Below are 17,946 nucleotides of genomic sequence, written 5' to 3' on the forward strand. Positions count from 1 at the left end.
TAAAAAAAATAAATAGGGCTTAAATGTAGCTCAGTAGTAGAGCCCCTGTGGGTTCATTTACCAGTACCAAAAATTAAAGTGGCTTGGAGAAGATAACCTTTCAGTTTCAAGTTGTGGGAAACCAGAATACAGACCTGATACCTTACTGCTGACCAGTGCTAGACTATGTCTGATTTCACCTCCACATCTTGTCTTGTGTTTTTGTTTTGCAGCCATTAATGGGTTTCTGTTCTCTAACCTGCCCAGGCTGGACATGTGCAAGGGTGACACGGTGGCCTGGCACTTGCTTGGCCTGGGCACAGAGACTGATGTGCATGGGGTCATGTTCCAGGGCAACACTGTGCAGCTTCGGGGCATGAGGAAGGGTGCAGCCATGCTCTTCCCTCACACCTTTGTCATGGCCACCATGCAGCCAGACAACCCTGGTAAGTGCCTTAACTGGTAAGGCTTAGAGGCTTTGCTGGGTAGGGGTCTGGGCTGGGGATGCAAGGAGGGAGAGCCGGTGAAGAGAAAGTAAGAAGCAGATTAAAGGTTTTGGGGAGATTTTGAAAGCACTTTTATCTTTTCCCTCTCTGCTGTTTTCTCAGTGTTCTGGTTATTTGGCTTTTCTCTTTGGCTGCCGGCAGAATTGAGAGAGGGGAAGGTCAAGGAAGCTCTTTCCGGGAACAATAGGAAAGAAGTTGGTATGCTGCCCAGCTTGAGGGCAGTTTCTACCATGGCCGAAGATGCAACTGGCTGCTTAGTCCCTTGAGCACATAGTGATTTTACAGATACAGTCCTTGCACAGGGAGAAATGACAATGAGATATACCTACCAGTGCATTCAACTCTGATGTTTTGTACGGATTTCTGCAAATTCTCTTACTTCTGGTGTGTGTGTGTGTGTGTGTGTGTGTGTGTGTGTGTGTGTGGCTGTGTGGCTGTGTGTGGCTGGAACATTTTCAGCTCAGAAATCAGAACTCAGGAGCGCTAGTCTGTATTTTTTCATTAAAAAGCTGTGTGATTTTGAGCTATCCAATTTCCTAAAATCTGTATCTAGATTCCTTCCTTTTTTCTTTTTTAATTTCTACCCTCCATCCCTTCACCCCTCCATTCCTCCATCTCCCTTTTGACGTTCATGAAGAAATTTGAGTACAGTGTTTCTTCGGGTTTCATTTATGACTGACGTTTCATAATGCAGCAGTATTTTTTTAGTCCCTAGGGTGTAATCTTTTTTCCGTCAGTAGGTGGCGATAGTGTTTGTAAGAAAAATCTGTCGGTTCTACGCAGTTCCTGCTAAACTTTCATTTCAGCGGTATAAATTCCATTTGTATTTGGAATAACAATTCTTAAAGAAAACATTTCTGTTCGATAATTTAATCATTTCTACCTGGCCCTGAGTTTGACAAAAATTCAACATAAATATGGCTGTTCTTTGGTCCTTACTGGTTCCCATCTATCTAGGATGTTTTCTGGGTCAGGGAGAGTCACTGTTAGCAAATTAGAAACGTCAGTTTATGGAGCTGAAACAAGAGGAACAAGTGTTTTCAGTGAGATAGGTAAATAGAACCTCTCAATAAGAAAGCCACATTCTCTGACTGGTGGGTATGGTGGCAGTACACACAGGTAACTTTATTATTTGGGAGGCTGAGACAGGAGTATGGCAGGTTTGAGGCCAGCCTCAGCAACTTAGTGAGACCCTGTTTGAAAATAAAAAGGGCTGAAGATGTAGTTTGGAGAGCTCAAGCCCCAGTCAATCCTCCTATTCCTCCTCCTCCTCCTGCTGCTGCTGCTGCTGATTAATAATAATAATAATAATAATAATAATAATAATAATAATGCCAATCCCGGATTTAATCTTCTTCCTGCAAAATCAGTGAAGCTCCTCAGCCAGGTCTATATGCTTTGTCATATATACTTTAAATGAACGATTTTTTGTGCCATGCTGTGGGCCACGGAGGATGTCTGTAGATGACTTAAATATTCTGGCTGAGTGCAGCGGTGGGCCTGTAGTCTCAACTACTGGGAGGATCACACAAGCCCCCAATTTGAGACCAGCCTGAACAACATAGCAAGACTCTACCTGAGTAAAAACAAACAAGCAAACAAACAAACCAAACCAAGAACATTCTGATGGATAGTCTGGAGGGAAAAGAGGAGGATGAGTTTTTAAGAGTAGAGGCTCAAAATGTTACTCTCAGTTAAGAGGCCTGAATATTGTTTTACAATATTTAACAATATTTACAATATTTAACGAAAGCATAAACCTTTTTAAACCTTTCTTTCTGTTTCCAGAACTTTTATTAATGTGACTTTTTCAAAGATATTGCAAGTCATAGGATACTGGAACTGGTAGAGTCTTTTTTAGGTCATTTTTTTTGCGGGAAGGGAGTTTGGTACTAATTGAAACCAGGGGCATTTTACCTCTGAGCTATAGCCCCAGCCCTTTTTATTTTCTATTTGTTTTGAAATAGGATCTCACTACATTGTTGAGGTTGTTCTTGAACTTGCTATCTTTCTGTCTCAGCCTCAAAAATGCCGGGATTGCAGGCATGTGCCACCATGCCCACCTCCTTTTAGGACATCTTAATACACATATTTTCCTAATGGGGTGCAAGGGACAGAGACCTAGAAATCAAGGGAAGGAAAATTACCTAGGTTAGAAATGTTTTTTTCTGCTTTTCCTCCTCTCCCTCCTTCATAAAATTCTATTTATTTATTTATTTATTCATTTATTTATTTACTTTTAGTACTAGAGATTGAACTCACAGGTATTCTACCACTGAGTTACACCTTGAGGTCTTTCTTATTATTTTTAAAAGACGTTTTAAAGACGGTCTTACTCAGTTGCTTAGGGTCTCACTAATTTGCTGAGGCAGACCTTGAACCTGTGGTCCACCTGTCTTGGTCTCTCAAATCCTGTTGATTCTTACTCATAGATGATCTTTTGAATTTAACCTCTCTGTTCAGTTCCTGGAGACTAGCTGGCTTTATGATTAAGATGAGATAGATGTGACTAGCTATCTAAAAAAAGGGAAAAGGAACTCAATTTAGTTGACCATCTAGGAGTAAGAATCTGGCTTTGGACTTCTAGAAAGACAGTGATAAACAATGGTAAAGGAATAGAATATGTTTGAGCAGCTTTATAGATGATTTTAACCATTACTATGGCCAGGCATAGTAGTCTCAGCTACTCAGGAAGCTGAGCCAGGAGGGTCATTTGAGCCCAGAAGATTGAGACCAGCCTAGACAACATAGCAAGACCCTGTCTCAAAGATTACCTTTGGAAAATCAACACATTGTGTGTTAGATGCTTATTAATTTTTTCTTTTGTGGTACTGGGGGTGGAGCCCAGGGGCTTTCTACTTCTGGGCTGTACTCCCAGACCTATTTTATATTTATTTGGAAACAGGGTCTCACTAAATAGATAAGGCTGGCTTCGACCTTGCGCGATCCTCCTGTCTCAGACTCCCAAGTGCTGGGATTACAAGTGTGCTCCACCATGCCTGGCTTATGAATATGTTTTTTTTTTGTGTGTGGTACTGAGGATGGAACCCAGGGGCTTTCTACCTCTGGGTTACACTCCCAGACCTAATTTTATATTTTATTAGAAACAGGGTCTCACTAAGTTGCTGAGAGCCTAAGTAGCTGAGGCTGGCTTCAAACCTGTGCGATTCTCCTGTTTCAGCCTCCCAAGTGCTGGGATTACAAGCATGTGCCACCATGCTTGGCTTGAATATATTTTAAAAACTAGGAAAACTGATGTCTAGAAGAAATTCTTCAAAATATTAAGAGTTTGAATCGCATGGGTCTATTGGTGATTTTTTATTTGCTCTTTTCTTTGTTCTAAATTGTAATAGGTTTATATTACATTTAATAGAAAATGACATATTGTATTTGAAAATATCAGTCTGCATAATAAGTCTCATCACTTCCAATAGAACTATGGATGCTAGAGTTTTAATAGTCAGGAAAAGTGGCAGATAAAATGGTTAAAGCTTTTAATATATTATTTCCTACTAAATTCATGTTAGATTTATCAGCATCATAGAGAACATTTATTACTGCCCGGGCCTGTCATTCAGTATTTTTCATGTTTTGGCATGAGAGCTACTATTTCCCTGTCCCCTACTTTCTTACCATTCTTTTCCCTCTCTCCCCTCTTTATCCACTTCTTTAAATTTTTCCTTTCTCCATTTTATTTCTGTCCCTTTTCATTTCCTTCCTTTTTTCTTTGATCCATATGTCTCTCATCTTTCCCTTTGTCATTTCTTCTTTTCCATTTCATCTCTTTTCTCTTCTTCCCTTTCTTATTCTACCAAATCCCTTCTTCCCATTTCTCCCTTTTTTATGTTTTGATCTTCTCTTCTACTTTAAATCCCTTCTGTCTATTCCTTTCCCTTAATTATCTTCTCTCTTTTTTTCCCCATTTCCCTTCCTTCTTTTCTTTCTTTTCCTGAATTCTGTATCTTCTCCTTTCTCTTTATATTCCTCTGTCTCTTCTCTTTTTATTCCTTGCTTCTTTTTTGTCTCTTTTTTGTATTAATTTTTATTGTCTCTTTCCCCAAACACAATAAACATCTATTACCTTCTATTTGTTGGTTAATGTGCTTGAGACATGAGGATGAATGAGGCAGCTCACAGTTACTGGTAAAGCAAGATAGGTGTGTAAACATTATTCACAGTGCCATGATGATGCTATCTGCCAAGAGCTATGGTGACAATGGGAACTGTGACAAATTCTTCTGCTTGCTAAGTAAAACTCTGCTAGGAAAGCAGACATACAGACTGAGCTCCTTCCTTCCTTCCTTCCTTCCTTTCTTTCGTTCTTTTGTTCTTTCTTTCCTTTCTTTCTTCTTTTTTTTGTGGTGCTGGGAGATCAAGCCCAGGGCCTTTCTTATGCTAGGCAGGCACTCTACCACAGAGCTATACCCCCAGCTCCAGAATGAGCTTTGTGTAAGACTGGGGCATTCCTTAACCTAGAAGCATTCTACCTCCGAGCTACACCCCATCAGCCATTTTTATTTTCATTTTGAAACAGGGTCCGGCTAAGTTGCTGAGGACCTTGCTAAGTCGCTGAGGCTGGTCTCAAACCTGTTATTCCTCCTATCTCAGCCTTCAAGTACTGGAATTATAGGTGTGTGTCATCACAGCCAGAAGATCGAGCTTTTAAGGATGAGTAAAGTGCTATCAGACAAAGAAAAATGTCAGTTGGTGGGGAAGGCCTTACAGGCAGTAAGATCGACATGGGCAGGGCCTTGTAAGCAGCAACTGCCTAGAGGACATTGAATCATTCGATTTAATTCTGTAAGTTCTCAGCTTGAGGTAGTATGCTAAAAGATGTTTATAAATGTGGAGGTATAGCCGGGCGTGGTGGCGCACGCTTGTAAACCCTGTGCTTGGGAGGCTGAAACAGGAGGATCGCACAGTTTTGAAGCCAGCCTCAGCTACTTAGTGAGGCTCTCAGCAAACTTAGTGAGACCCTGTTTCCAAATAAAGTATAAAATAGGTCTGGGAGTATAGCCTGGAAGTAGAAAGCCCCTGAGTTCCACCCCCAGTAGCACCCCCCCAAAAAAAATGTGGAGGGACATATTCAATCATTTCACAATGACTGAAAGTATGGTGGGAGTATCAGAGTTCTTTAGAGGGTAGGAGTCAAAAAGTTGGCCTGCATGTAGAATTGTAATTGCTGAAGATCTGGGAAAGGGGAGGCTGGATAAATTGAGGCTGAATTTGATCAGTGCATGCTGTATACATGTAGTGAAAACTACACTGGACCCCATTTATATGTACAATTGATGCAATCAAAAACTAAATTTAAGAAATCTTTTGGAAAAAAATTTTCTCATTATTATGTAGGTTGGTCCTAAATAATAATAATAATAATAATAATAATAATAATAATAATAATACAGAAAGTTAGTATAATACTACAGAGAATTAGAATAGTACTAGAGAAAATTATAAAAGTACCCCTGTTGAAGAATACCAGTGTGTAAGGATTAAGGGAAATAGGAAATGACAAAAGACTCAGTTCGAAAGGGGCCTTGCTAAGGGGCTAGGTCTTTATCCTCTAGGTTATGGGAAGCCATCAAAGGTTTTATTTTTTATTTTATTTTTTTGTGGTATTGGAGCTAGAACCCACGGGGTGGTTCTACCTCTCAGCAGCATACCCAATTCTATTTTATTTTTTATTTTCAAACAGAGTCTTGTTAAGTTGCCAAAAGACTCACTAAATTTCTGAGGCTGCCTTGAACTGTGATTCTCCTATCTCAGCCTCCCAAGTACTGGGATTATGGACATGTACCACTATACTTGGCAAAGATTTTTTTTTATCAAGGTAATGAGTGGCAAGACCAGGGGCAGTGGCACACAACTGTAATCCTAGTGAAATAGGAGGATTATAGGTTTGAGGCCAGCTTTGGCAACTTAGCAAGACCCCATTTCAAAAGTAAAAAGGGTGAAGGTTTAGCTCAGAGGCAAGATGCCTCTGGGTTCAGTCTGCAGCGTGCGCACGCATACACACACACACACACACACACACACACACACACACTAATAAGTGGTAGGTTGTGATTTTTATTTTTGTAAGTTTACTAAACAATAGTGTCACTAATGGTTCTGAGTCAGAAGAAACTAGAACTAGTTTAGCACAGCAGAAGGCTCTTGAAATAGATAATGACGGTCTGCCAATAGCCAGGGGCATTGCAAATGGAAAGAAGGGCAGAGTTAAGGGATATTTGGAAGGGAAATGACAGGACTTCGCCCAGGGGCTGAGCAAGAAGAAAGGATGTCTGAGGTTCCCAACTTGTGTGCCAGGTAGGTGGTGGTATCATTAGCCAAACAAACAAATGCAGAAGCAGGGAAGGATGTTAGGATGGTAAGGTTTGGGTAAGAAGTACTCATTCGAGGGCATGTTAAGTTTTAAGTGCCTGGTGAATTCTAGGTGGTGGGAAATTTACATTAAGTACTTGTGGGTAGCAATCTAAAGTTTAGAGGAAATCCCGGGCTATAGAGATTTGGGTGTTCTCCTAGTTCGAATCTATAAGCATGTAGAGTGAGAATGAAAATTTAAGGCAGAAATCAACATTTAAAGATGTATGAGAGCTGGGTGTGGTGGCGCACGCCTGTAATCCCAGCATTTGGGAGGCTGAGACAGGAGGATCCGGGTTCGCAGACAGCCTCAGCTACTTAGTGAGGCCCTTTGCAACTTAGTGAGAACCTGTTTCAAAATAAAGAATACAAAATAGGGCTGGGGTGTAGCTCATAGGTAGAATGCCCCTAGGTTCCATCCCCAGTACTGCAAAAAAAAAAAAAAAAGGTATGAGAGTTGGGCATGGTGACCAGTACTCGGAAGGCTGAGACAGGAGGATTGCAGGTTTTTGTGGACAGCCTCAGATGTTTAGTGAGGATCTTTGCAACTTAGTGAGATCCTGTTCCAAAATAAAGAATAAAAACTAGCTTGGAGGTAGAATGCTCCTGGGTTCAGTCTCTAGTATCATACACACACACACACACACACACACACACACACACACACACACATATATATATATATATATATATATATATATATATGAGAAAAGTTAAGCCATAATAAAGAGAAAGCAAGGAATTGGTCAGTGAGGTCAGAGGAGACTCAGAAGCCAAGAGCAGAAGGGTACTGAAACAGAAGTGGCTTGGAGCCAGACATGATGTTGCATGTTTGTAACCTCAGTACTTTGGAGGTTGAGACAGGAGGATCATAGGTTTGTGGCCAGCCTCAGCAACTTAGTGAGACCCTGTTTCAAAACAAAAACTAAATAAATAGGTGAAAAGTGCTAGGGGCATAGTTCAGAGGTAGATTGCCTCTGGGTTCAATCCTTAGTAATGCATGTGCGCACGCGCACACATGCACACACACATGAAAAAATCAAAAGGAAAGAAAAACAAGTGGCTTTGAGCTAGGCATGGTGGCACATGCCTGTGATTTCAGTACTCGTGAGGCTGTGCTAGAGGATTACAAGTTTTAAACCAACCCCAGAAACTACTGAGGTTCTCTGCAACCTAGCAAAGCAGTGTTTCAAAACAGAAAGTAAAAAGTGCTTGGAGTGTAGCTTGGAGGTAGAATGCCCCTGGGCTCAATATCTAGTACCATATAGAGAAAAAAGGAAAAGAGAGATGGAGGAAGGGAGGAAGGAAGAAAGGAAGGAAGGAAGAAGGAAGGAAGGAAGTAAGGAAGAAAAAGAATGAGAAAAAAGAACAACAACTGGCTTGCAGTGGGGTGTGGGGGCACATATCTGTGATCCTAATACTTGGGAGGCTGAGACAAGAGGATAGCAGGTTTGAGGCCAGTCTCAGAAACTTAGTAAGATTCTGTTTCAAAAATAAAATATAAAAATGGCTGTGGACATAGTTGAGAGACAGAATGTTTCTGGGTTCAATTTGCAATCTCTCTCTCTCTCTCTCTCTCTCTCTCTCTCTCTCACACACACACACACACACACACACACACACACACACACACACACACAAGTGCACACACAATGTCTTGGAAAATAGTGTCCATAGGAGAAAATTCAAATGATGTGGCTAGCCCAAACTCATAAGACTTTTCTCAGAATGTTTTCTACACGTTTCCATCCCCTCAGCTGATCATCAGACTTTCTTTTCTAAACAAGACCCCAACTTTTAGACAGTTTATGCAGGTACTCTTTCACACACATTTATTTATTCAACATATATTTATCACATATCTTCTGCATGTAAAGACTAGGATAGTGAGGTGAATAACAGACATGATCTTTGCCTTTAGAGGATATCCTTAATAAACACAAACAAAAAAAAACAATTTCAGTTAGTGATACATGTCATGGGGAAAATAAAATATAGCAAGGCAGTGAAATATGGAGGTATTAGCCAGGCGTGGTGGTGCATGCTTGTAACCCCAGTACTTGGTAGAATGAGACAGGAGGATCACGGGTTCGCGGCCAGCTTCAGCTACTTAGTGAGGCCCTCTGCAACTTAGTGAGACCATGTTTCAAAGTAAAGAATAAAATAGGGCTGGGGGTGTGGCTCGGAGGTAGAATGCTCCTGGGTTCAGCTCCCAGTTCTGCAAAATAAATAAATAAGTAATGGAGGTATTAGATTATAGAATGTTATTCAAGGAAAGCCTCTCTGAAAATGCCATTTAGGCTGAGATGTAAATAATGAGGAGGTGCAGCGGCCCACACTTGTAATCCCAGTATTTAGGAGGCTGATATTGGAGGATCCCAGGTTCAAGGCTAGTGCAGGCTAAGTTAGGAAGACCTTGTTTCAAACAAAAGCAGGATGGCATGAGTGTAGTTCAGTGGTATAATGCCTCAGTAAAACAACAACAACAATAACAATAACAACAATAACAACAACAACAATAATAAAAACAACAATTATACTACTATTACTACTACTACTACTACTACTACTAATAATAATAATAATAATAATAATAATAATAAAGCATAGAACATTCTAAGCAGAGGAACCAGCAATTGTGTATACTGTAAAGTGGTAATAAGTATGATGTGTTCACATGTCAGTAAGCAAGCTGGTATGGTTGGAATGTAGTGAGCTAGGGGAACTCTGATGTGGTATAAGGTCACTGAGGGTGGTAAGAGTTATATTATTTAAGACTTTGTAGAAAATAGTCAGGAGTTTATATTTGATCCTCAGTGGACCTGTTAAAACAAACATGCCATGTGCTCTGGATTGTATTTTTAAAGGGTACCTTGGATCCTCTGTGGACAGTGGCTGAAGAGGGCAGGAGAAAAAGCAGAGAGAACAGATGGAAGGCTGTTGGAATTTTCCAGTGAATAGACGATGGTAGCTTGAACTAGGGAAGTAGCAATGAAAGGATAATTTTGAAGGAGGAGTTGATAGGGTATACTGATGGAATAGACATAGGAAGGTAGAAGAGCTTCAAATAGAAGAGCTTGAGATAGAAGAGCTTGAAAGTAAGTATGGAAAGGAAAGAGGGACCTTTTCTTTCAAGGTATCTATGAATAGTGTAAGGGACTTTTTTTTTTCTGGTACTGGGGATGAAACCCTGGTCCTCATGCATGCTAGGCAAGTGTTCTACCACTAAAATATATCCCTAGCCCTTTTTAAAAATATTTGTTTATTTATGGTACTTGGGACTGAACCCAGGGGTATTCTACTACCTCTTAGCTATAACCCCAGCTCTATTTTATTGTTTCTTCGAGATCAGAGTCTCACTAAGTTACTGAGACTGGCCTTGAACCTGCAATAAATATATTTTCTATTGAGACAAAGCCTTGCAAAATTTCCCATACCATCCTCAACTTGCAATCCCTCTGTTTCATCCTCCTAAGTCACTGAAATTACAGGTATGTGCCACTGTACTCCCTGTAAGGGGCCATTTTAAAGATAGGAATACACTTTTCCTTAACGGTGTCATTTTGATATAAAGTCCATTATGAACAAAGGGGCCAAGAAAGCAATCAGTGTGGGCTGGAATAATCAAGAAGGGCTTTTTAGAAGAAATGAAACATTAATTGTGTCTTGGGGGAATGAGTGGGCCCTTATAGATTTTGAGGAGGGGTGGGCAGATACCTTGCAAAAAGATAACAGGTGAATTCTGAGATGGGATTAAGGTATGTGAGAGGGACAGTCAAAGATTTTGTTGGAGCAACAGTAGCATTCGGAACAATGTGTGGGGAGTGGGACTGGGTCAACAGGTTAGGGACAGCTCATAGAAGGCTTTGAAAGCCAGGAAGAAGAGTTTGTATTGATGGGATAGGCAGTGGGCAGCAAGGTAAAGGAACAATGAAAGAAAATTATGTTCTAAAAAGTTAGCTTTTTTTCATCAACATTCTCTGAGCCTCAGTGTCCTTGACTTAGAAATCTGGAGCTTGACATCAGGTACAGGCAGCTCCACAACACAGACATTCAAGCCAGATATTTGAACATTCTGTTGTCAAAACCTAGGGAAGGCCCTTCCAAAGCTTGCTTATATAAGCATCCTTGTGATCAAGAAGTTCCTTTTTTAAGAATCTAGCTATTCAAGTCTGTATTTATTATTTTTGTGCTTGGTAGAAAGAGACCACTGGTTAATGCCTTCCTTGTAATAATAAGAGTTAAACTTTGTTTGCTTATTTATAGCTTTACTTGTTGAACATTTAGTATATACTGTGCTAAGAACTATACATACAGTGGGGCCCAGTGGCACATATTTGTAATCTCAGTACCTAGGAGGCAGAGACAAGAGGATTGCAGTTTTGAAGCCAGCTTCAGCAACTTAGTGAGACTCTCAGCTACTTAGAGAAATTCTGTGTCAAATTTCTTTTATAAAGGGCTTGGGGTACAGCTCAGAGGTAGAACACCCCTGGGTTCAATCCCCAGTACCAGCCAACCAACCAACCAACCAACCAACACAATAAAAATACCCAGGAGCTATACATATTGTATGTAATTCTAAAACAATTACATCAAATAAATAGATCTTCATTTTACTGATGAGGAAGCTGAAACACATTTAGAAATTGCTTCAAAGTTATATAGCTAATAAATATCAGATAATGTTACTAACTGTCCCATTTTGCCCAGAACATAGCAATTACCAAGGATGCAGGACTTTTATTTATTTTTATTTTTAGTATTTATGTGTTTTTGATACTAGGGATCCAAACCAGGGGCATTCTATCTCTGAACTACACCCTTAGCCCTTTTTAATTATTTTTATTTAAAGGAGTTTATTAAAAAGATAGAAATACAGAAGATAGTTACAACCTCAGGGTAACATGAGGGGGTGCTTTGAACAAAATCACCCACTTCTTAAATTTTTTATTTTGAGATGGGATCTCACTCAGTTGCTGGTGGTATTTTTTAAAAATTGATTCTGATAGTCTTGCTAAGTTGCTGAGGCTAATTTTGAACCTGTGGTCATCCTGACTCAGCCTCCCATGTACTAGGATTACAGGTGTGAGCCACCGTGCCCGAGAATTTTAGTGTTGAAGTAGGAAAGCCCTCAGATAGGAAGGAGTTGATCATTTTAGTGGCAGACTTTAGATTTTGACCCAGAAGAGTAGTTTTAGAGCCGGAGCAAGTAAACTCTGCTTATTACTGTGAGCTTTCTTATAGTATATTTTTATTTAACTCAGATAAGAGCCTTATTATATGGTGTCCATTCTCTGTAATCCACCTAGGGGGAGACAGGAAATCCTCCAGGAACTTCCAAGGGGTATTGTGAATCAGATTTTGCTCTCTAATCTTCCCTTAGGGATATTTGAGATTTATTGCCAGGAGGGCAGCCACCAAGAAGCAGGAATGAGGGCAACTTATAATGTCTCCCTGTGTCCTGATCATCATGCCAGCTCTCACCAACGCTACCAAGCTGCAAGGACATACTACATCATGGCAGAAGAGGTGGAATGGGACTATTGCCCTGACAGGAGCTGGGAACTAGAATGGCACAACCAGTCTGAGAAGGACAGGTAAGGCTTCAGAATAGACCTCACACGTTTACAGAATCATTGTATAGAAGAGAGGAAAAGGCACTTATCTATGGTCGTCTAATGTGATACTAACAGAACTATGATCAGGGACTTAAATGAAGGTTTTTGGAATTTCCAGCTCAGTGCTTTTCCTATATTGGTTTGCTAGAGGGCTAAAGTAAATGACCTTGCTCATACCTTCGCCCTCCTGGTCTATTACCTCTCTCCTTCTACTTAGCTAAAAGTATCTACCATGAGAATTCAATTTCATAGAGAATTTCCTTAAGAAACTAAATGCCTGAAGCTCTTTCTTTAAGGCATAAACTAAGCTGTGTAGCAGAAAGAGTCCAAAATGAAGTAGTTTCAGTAAGATAGAATTTTATTTCTTGTTTTTATATAAAAGTACAGATATGAGCAGTCTAGTATTGGAAGGTATACTATGTCACTTTCACCCCTTTCTTTCATCTCTGGGACCAAGACGACTGTTCTAGTTGTAGCCATTCCTAACTATCAAGTCAGGGTATGCAGCATTATCTATAAGGAGATGACCTAGAAATTGCGTACATCACTTTCTCTCATTACCCTGAACTCATATGGTCATATTTAGAGGCAAAGAAGTTTAGGAATATAAACTCTGGTTAGGCAGCCATGTGCTCAGCTAAAACCTAGATGATTCTGTTACTAGAAAGGAAGAGGTAGAAAACGGAAAGCCAGACACAAATTAGTATCTCTACTGGTTTGTTTTCAGGGACCTAACTGCCTTTTGTCAGTTCTTGCTTTTTTATGTTGGTTGTTTAAGATTGTTTGGTTGTTAAGAGGTTGAGGTAGGAAGATCTCAGGTATGAGGTCAGCCTCAGCAATTTAGTGAGACCCTCAGCAACTAACTGAGATCTTGTTTCCAAATAAAAATTTAAAAGGGTTGGTCAGAAGTATAATGCCCCTGAGTTTAATCCTTACTACCAAAAAATAAGTACTCTACCACTGAGCTTCATTTCCAGCTCAGCTTGAAGTCTTTTTGCTAACTTGCTGTAGGAGTTAAGAAAAATGAATTGTTTTCTCTAATCTATGGTTTACTCATCTGTAATGTATAGCTGAAAGAACATGATGAGAGAAAGGGGCAAGGAACAAGTAGCATGTTTGAGTCTAAGTCCTGACTCGTTCTGACTGACAGTGTGTCTATAGGTAAGTCCTATCACCTCTAGTCTATTGACTGGACGTTTGAGACCACCTACTTCATCAGCCTATTGGAAATGTCAAAAGCTAACAGGAATAATAAAGCTATTTATAAACTGGAAAGCATGTGATAAAGAGAAATATGCAAGATTCCATCACATCCCCACCTCTTCCCATCCTTTACCACCACCACCAGCAGTAGTAGTAGTTAATTCTCTCCTTCTGTCTTGTACCTTGTCCTTTTGTCAAATTAATTTCATCTAAGACCTCATTAGGCTGGAGCCCAGAGCTTCTGACTCTTAGCTCAGTGGTATTGCCATATTAACTGTGCTAGAAATTTCTATCTGGATTATGGAAAACAAACAAATAGATTCTGAAACCTCCCATTTAAAATTTTTGTTATATAGCCAAAGTGGAGGCATTCTGAGATCAGAAGGAAAAGATCCAAATTTTCTCTCATCTGTGTCATGAAAATGATCTGACTTAGCTACCCCATGTCCAAAAAAAAGGGTTGTGTGTGTGGTGGCGCATGCCTATCATCTCAGTACTTAGGGGGCTGAGACAGGGGCATCACAGATTTGAGGACAGCTGCGGCAATTTAGTGAGGCCCTCAGCAGCTTCATGAGACCGTAATTGAAAACAAAATTTAAATAGGGCTGAGGGCATAGTTCTCTGGGTTCTATCCCCAGTGACCCCCACATCTCTCTCTCTCTCTCTCTCTCTCTCTCTCTCTCTCTCTCTCTCTCTCTCTCTCTCTCTCTCTCACACACACACACACACACACACACACACACTAAAAAAATAAAAATAAATAAATAAATAAAATAAAGAAAGTGTTGAAGGCCAGGTGCTACTAACATTTTTTGGATCCTTCTAGTTATGGTCACATTTTTCTGAGCAACAAGGATGGACTCCTGGGTTCCAGATATAAGAAAGCTGTATTCAGGGAGTATACTGATGGTACATTCAGGATTCCTCGGCCAAGGTCTGGATCAGAGGAGCACTTGGGAATTTTGGGTAAGGGAATTCCACTTCTGTCCTAGTGTCTAGAAGCCTGAGCTGTATCTTATATAGGAGTCCCTGAGGGTGGTAGATTTTTAAAAGGTGCTACAGGCAGGGAAATTTAGGAACTTTTTAAAAAGTGGAAAAAAGATACAGGGAAGAAGTATTCCCTCTCACTCCAGTTTAATTATTGCTATTTTTTTTTCACTTTTGTAGGAAACCAATGGATTTCCTCATTCTTATCCTGGCACAGAAGGGGACTCAATGGCCCTGAAAGAGATCCCAGCTATTCTGTATTCTGTGTCAAACTGTTAATCTTTACCATTAATGACTCCATAGAGCTCCGATTCTTTATTGCCTTGGGCTAATATTAGAGGGTTAGGCCGGGCGTGGTGGCGCACGCTTGTAATCCCCGCGCTTGGGAGGCGGAGACAGGAGGATCGCGCAGGTTCGAAGCCAGCCGCGCTGGCTTAGGAGACCCTGTTTCAAAAATATAAAATAGGTCTGGGAGTGTAGCCCGGAGGTAGAAGGGCTTCCAGGAACTCCAGTACCACCACCAAAAAAAAAAAAGAGGGTTAGAAAAAAAGGGTTAATCAGAGGTATAATCTCATTGGGATAGGATATCCTTATACAGTGAGTAGCAGTAAAGGGTTTTGAATCTAAAAATGGAGTCAGTCATGACTTTCAGTATCAGAAAGTTTTTTTTCTTGGCTAGGTTTGATGCCACACATCTGTAATTCTAGTATTTGGAAGGCAGCTGAGACAAGAGGCTCAGTTCTAGCCTCTACTACTTAGTGAAACCCTCATCATTTTGTGAGACCCTGTTTAAAAATAAAATAGACAGCTGGGCATGGTGACACACTCCTGTAATCCTAGTTCTTGGGAAGCTGAGACAGGAGGATCACAGGTTTGAGGACAGCCTCAGCAAGTAATGAAATTCTTATCAATCTATCAGGACCCTGTTTCAAAATAAAAATAAAAAAATGGAATGTGAGTGTAGTTGAGATAGAATGCTCCTGGGTTTAATTAATTACCAGCGCCACTAAAATAAAATAAATGTCACTGGGAGTGTAGCTCAGAGTAGAATACCCCTGGTTTCCATACTCAATACCAAAAACAGTTTCAGGGCAAACCACTCATTTTATAGAGCTCCCAAGTGTGTCATTTTCTTTAATGTCTCCTGTTCTACTCTCCTACTAATGAAAATTTATTTCCTTTGCATAAACTAGGTCCACTTATGAGAGGAGAAGTTGGTGATATCCTAAACGTGGTGTTCAAGAATAATGCCAGCCGTCCCTACTCTGTGCATGCCCATGGAGTGCTAGAATCTGGTACTGGCTGGCCACGAGCTGCTGAGCCTGGTGAGTGAGGACACTTAGTGAAGGGACCAAGGATATAAAACACATCAGCTTAAGTTTTATGCCTTGCTCTTTTGAAAATTATACTTTTGTATACTGGGGGTGTAGCTCAGTTGGTAGAGTACTTGCCCAGGATGTATAAGGTCCTGAGTTCAATCTCCAGCATAGAAAATAATGGCTGGGATATAGCTAAGTGGTACAATACATGTTTTTAGTGTATAGAGCCCTAGATTCTAACCACAGCAATGAAAATAATATTATTCAAGGAATGCTAGCCAAGATTAGGCCACATCCTGAATTTGTAGTTTTGAAATGTTAAGTTCAATCCCAGAACTCCTAGGCTGTGGCTTAGACTTGGCTAGTATTCCTATTTCATTGGCTCCAGTTTGAGCTCCTGATCTTGACCAGAGAATTATCTGGTCCAGACCACAGACTGATCCTTAAACCTAGCCACAGATAAAGTTCTTGTCCTTTTAAAAGTAAATTCTTTTTCCCCTAAAATACAGGCTTAATCCTAACCCCATTCACACACTAAGCTCCTGATAATTGCAGAGTGACCATAATCTTGGGCACATTGTTTTTATTAATTCATTCATTGAATAAGCACTTGTTGGAGATTGACCAAATGACAGGAACAATATTAGGAGCTATGGATACAGTGGCAAATAGTATTTGTTCCTAACCTTAAAGAACTTGGGCTATTGTGATAAAGACAAGTATGCTGGTAATTGTAAAGTGGTATGATTAGTGTTAAATAGGAGTTTTCACAGAATGATAGGTCGATGGAGAAGAGGGTACCTAATCTAATATTTGTGTGATTAAGAATGGTTTCCAAGAATAGGTGATGTCTCAGCTGAAATCTAAATTGGTAGTTTTCAAATGTAACCATGTATCAGAATCACCTATTTATTGAAACGTGTATTGCTGTGATTAACTTCAAAGTATGATTCAGTGGGCATGTGATGGAACTTGAAAATTTGCTAAACAACTTCCCAGGCGAAACATATGCTCCTAGCTCAGGAGCTACACATTGGAAACTGCTGATCTAAAGGATAAGAAAGAGACATGTGGGCTAATAGTAGTGTGGAAGAAGATCAAGGAAAAAGAAGTTATAGATGTAATATGTACTGTGTAAAATCCCAGTAGAAAGAGATTAAAGTTGGAGAAGGAGAAAATGGATACATTCCAAAAAATCAGTGAGGTAAAATAAACAGGATTTATGATGTTGAAAGTAAGAAAGGTGAGAATCTTATCTGGATGCAGTGGCATATGCGTAATCCCAGTTTTTGGGAGGCTGAGACAGGGGGATCACAGGTTTGAGGCCAATGCATGGTAACTTAGTTAGACCCTGTTTCAATATAAAAATAAAATAGGGCTGGGGTTGTAGCTCAGTTTTAGAATGCCGTGGCTGTGACCAATTCTCAGTAACACACACACACACACACACACACACACACACACACACACACCCCAATCATTGAATTACATCCATATTTTGGAGGCAAATTCTCAAGTAATACCCAGATTTTTAGTATTGGCAACTATCTTGCCATTCATCAAGATATAGGAAACATGGGAAAAAGCTAATGATAAGATCACTTTTAAAATTATTATTGCATTTGATATGTCTAATATGTCCAAATACAAATAACTGTTAGCACAAAAATCTGGAGCTCAGGAGAGTGGAATGCTCTGCAGGAATAGATGTGGGATTCATCCATGTTTTGGCAGTAATTTTAGACATAGGATGACCGTAGTTACCAGAAACAGTGTGTTATATAAGATAATAAAAGTACTAAGATGAGGCTTTGAGAAAGACCAATTTTAAAGAAAAATACTGATTGAGAAGTGTGCCTGAGCTGGGCGTAGTGGCGCATACCTGTAATCCCAGTACTTGGGAGGCTGAGCCAGGAGGATTGCAGGTTCGAGGACAGCCACAGCAAGTAGTGAGACTCTTAGAAACCT

General features: G+C 40.1%; 1 protein-coding gene across 2 annotated transcripts in view; it reads left to right on the plus strand.

Annotated features, from left to right (window-relative positions):
- The window catches only part of HEPH (hephaestin), a gene marked incomplete at both ends in the record, with an annotated part of 94,869 nt that overhangs the window by 43,078 nt on the left and 33,845 nt on the right, over positions 1–17,946 (plus strand). Inside the window, 4 exons of one of the 2 annotated variants that reach the window (XM_080719215.1) lie at positions 213–425; positions 12,235–12,448; positions 14,499–14,638; positions 15,853–15,984. In XM_080719215.1, the coding sequence (XP_080575341.1) occupies positions 213–425; positions 12,235–12,448; positions 14,499–14,638; positions 15,853–15,984 (699 nt within the window). Of the gene's footprint in view, positions 1–212; positions 426–12,234; positions 12,449–14,498; positions 14,639–15,852; positions 15,993–17,946 lie in introns of those variants that run through there. The other variant, XM_080719216.1, reaches the window with a different exon arrangement.

The sequence above is a fragment of the Muscardinus avellanarius genome (assembly GCF_963383645.1).
Source record: "Muscardinus avellanarius genome assembly, chromosome: X".
NCBI lineage: Eukaryota > Metazoa > Chordata > Mammalia > Rodentia > Gliridae > Muscardinus > Muscardinus avellanarius.